The following is a 1,660-nucleotide window of genomic DNA, read 5'->3' on the forward strand; positions in this document are numbered from 1 at the left end:
AAAGAGTGATTTACCTCATCATGAATTCAGAGGCAGGGGGGTTGTAACCTGTGGGAGATACTCCTGAAAGCTTCAGGGAGCTTTTCTAAGGTTCTCTGTGTGCTGCTTGGGTAGGCTTTTACATGGTAAAGAAGATCTAGCGCTACCTGTGCATCCGCAAGGTGTAGTGGGATCAGAGAATCATAGAATAGTTTGGGTTGGAAGGGACCTGTAAAGGGATGGTGTCACAAACTTCAACGCAGACTGTGCTACCCTCCCGAGCCCTAGTGCTGTGGTGTGGTTCTGCTTTGGCCGGCTCCAGCAGGTCCGTCTGTCCTGCAGCTGGACCTCTGGTTCTGTGTCCAGGCTGCAGAGAGGGATGCAAGTTGCAGAACTGAAATCTCAGCTTCCCCAGGGCTGGGGGAAGAGAGGGGTTTGCCTGGGTATGTCTTCGGCTGTGGTGTTCCCTGCTTCACGTGGCAGCTGGTAAATTTTAAGAGGATTTTTTTTAATTAAAAAAAAAAACCAAACAACACCACACCTTTCTAGATCTGAAGCCCCAAGCAGTGTCTGCTACTGTTCCCTGCCTTCCTGCCTACATCCTCTACATGTGCATCAGACACGCGGATTACATCAACGATGACCAGAAAGTGCACTCCTTGCTCACCTCCACCATCAACGGCATTAAAAAAGTGCTGAAGGTAGGTGTCCATCTTCTCTTGTCTGGGGGTCGAGATGGTGTGAGATGGTTATAACCACGTCAGAATGTGTGACATTCAGCTCCTGTAGTGATTTTCCAACCCACTCACTCTCATAGCTTCCCTGTTAGAAGAACAAGGAAAATTACGATCTTATCAATAAAATTGTGTGCATTTACAGATTAAAAAAAAAATGTTTTCAGGGAACAAATGGTTAATGCTGCCCATTTGCAGAGAGAAAGCTTCCTGATCTAGGTGGGGAAACTCAAAATCACTTTGTCTTGCTATGCCAGCTTTCCCCTACCAAAGGAGGGGAGTCTCACATGTTTTAATTTTGCTCCTCCAGAAGCACAACGATGATTTTCAGATGACGTCGTTTTGGCTGGCAAACACATGTCGCCTCCTGCACTGTTTAAAGCAGTACAGCGGAGACGCGGTAAGAAACTGGTCGCTTATCTCAGGTATTCTGGCGTTCCACCAGGGAAGGGTCTTCAGGTCTCCTGGGTCTAGTGGCTTCCCTCGGGCTACGACACGAGGTCATCTCTGACTTGGCTCCTTTGTTAATTTGGATGTAACACGAGGAAGCTCCTAGAATCACAGGATGGTTTGGGTGGGAAGGGACCTTTCAAGGCCACTTAGTCCAACCCCCCTGCAGTGAGCAGGGACATCTGCAACCAGAGCAGGGTGCTCAGAGCCCCGTCCAGCCTGACCTGGGATGTTTCCAGGGATGGGGCATCCTCCACCTCTCTGGGCAACCTGGGCCAGGGGTTCACCACCCTTGGTGTGAAACATTTCTTCCTTAACATCCAGTATGAACTAGACCAGAGGTTCATGGGGCATTGCACCGAGACAAGACATTTGAGAGCTGAAACCAGGACCCTTACAACACAACAGAGTATTTTGGATTTTGTAGTCAACCATGCACTTTGAGTTGTCCGAATCAGGGGATTTCCTTTTGGTAGGCTGTTCTGAAGGCTCTTTCC

At 48.9% G+C, this 1,660-nt stretch overlaps 1 protein-coding gene across 1 annotated transcript in view; it reads left to right on the plus strand.

Moving 5' to 3' along the window:
• LOC104621021 (unconventional myosin-Vb-like) overlaps positions 1–1,660 on the plus strand; it is a gene marked incomplete at its 5' end in the record, with an annotated part of 27,720 nt that overhangs the window by 19,791 nt on the left and 6,269 nt on the right. The window contains 2 exon segments of the mRNA XM_010287400.1: positions 529–680; positions 1,024–1,113. Coding sequence (XP_010285702.1) covers positions 529–680; positions 1,024–1,113 — 242 coding nt within the window.

The sequence above is a fragment of the Phaethon lepturus genome, unplaced genomic scaffold (genome assembly GCF_000687285.1).
Source record: "Phaethon lepturus isolate BGI_N335 unplaced genomic scaffold, ASM68728v1 scaffold26645, whole genome shotgun sequence".
Lineage (NCBI taxonomy): Eukaryota > Metazoa > Chordata > Aves > Phaethontiformes > Phaethontidae > Phaethon > Phaethon lepturus.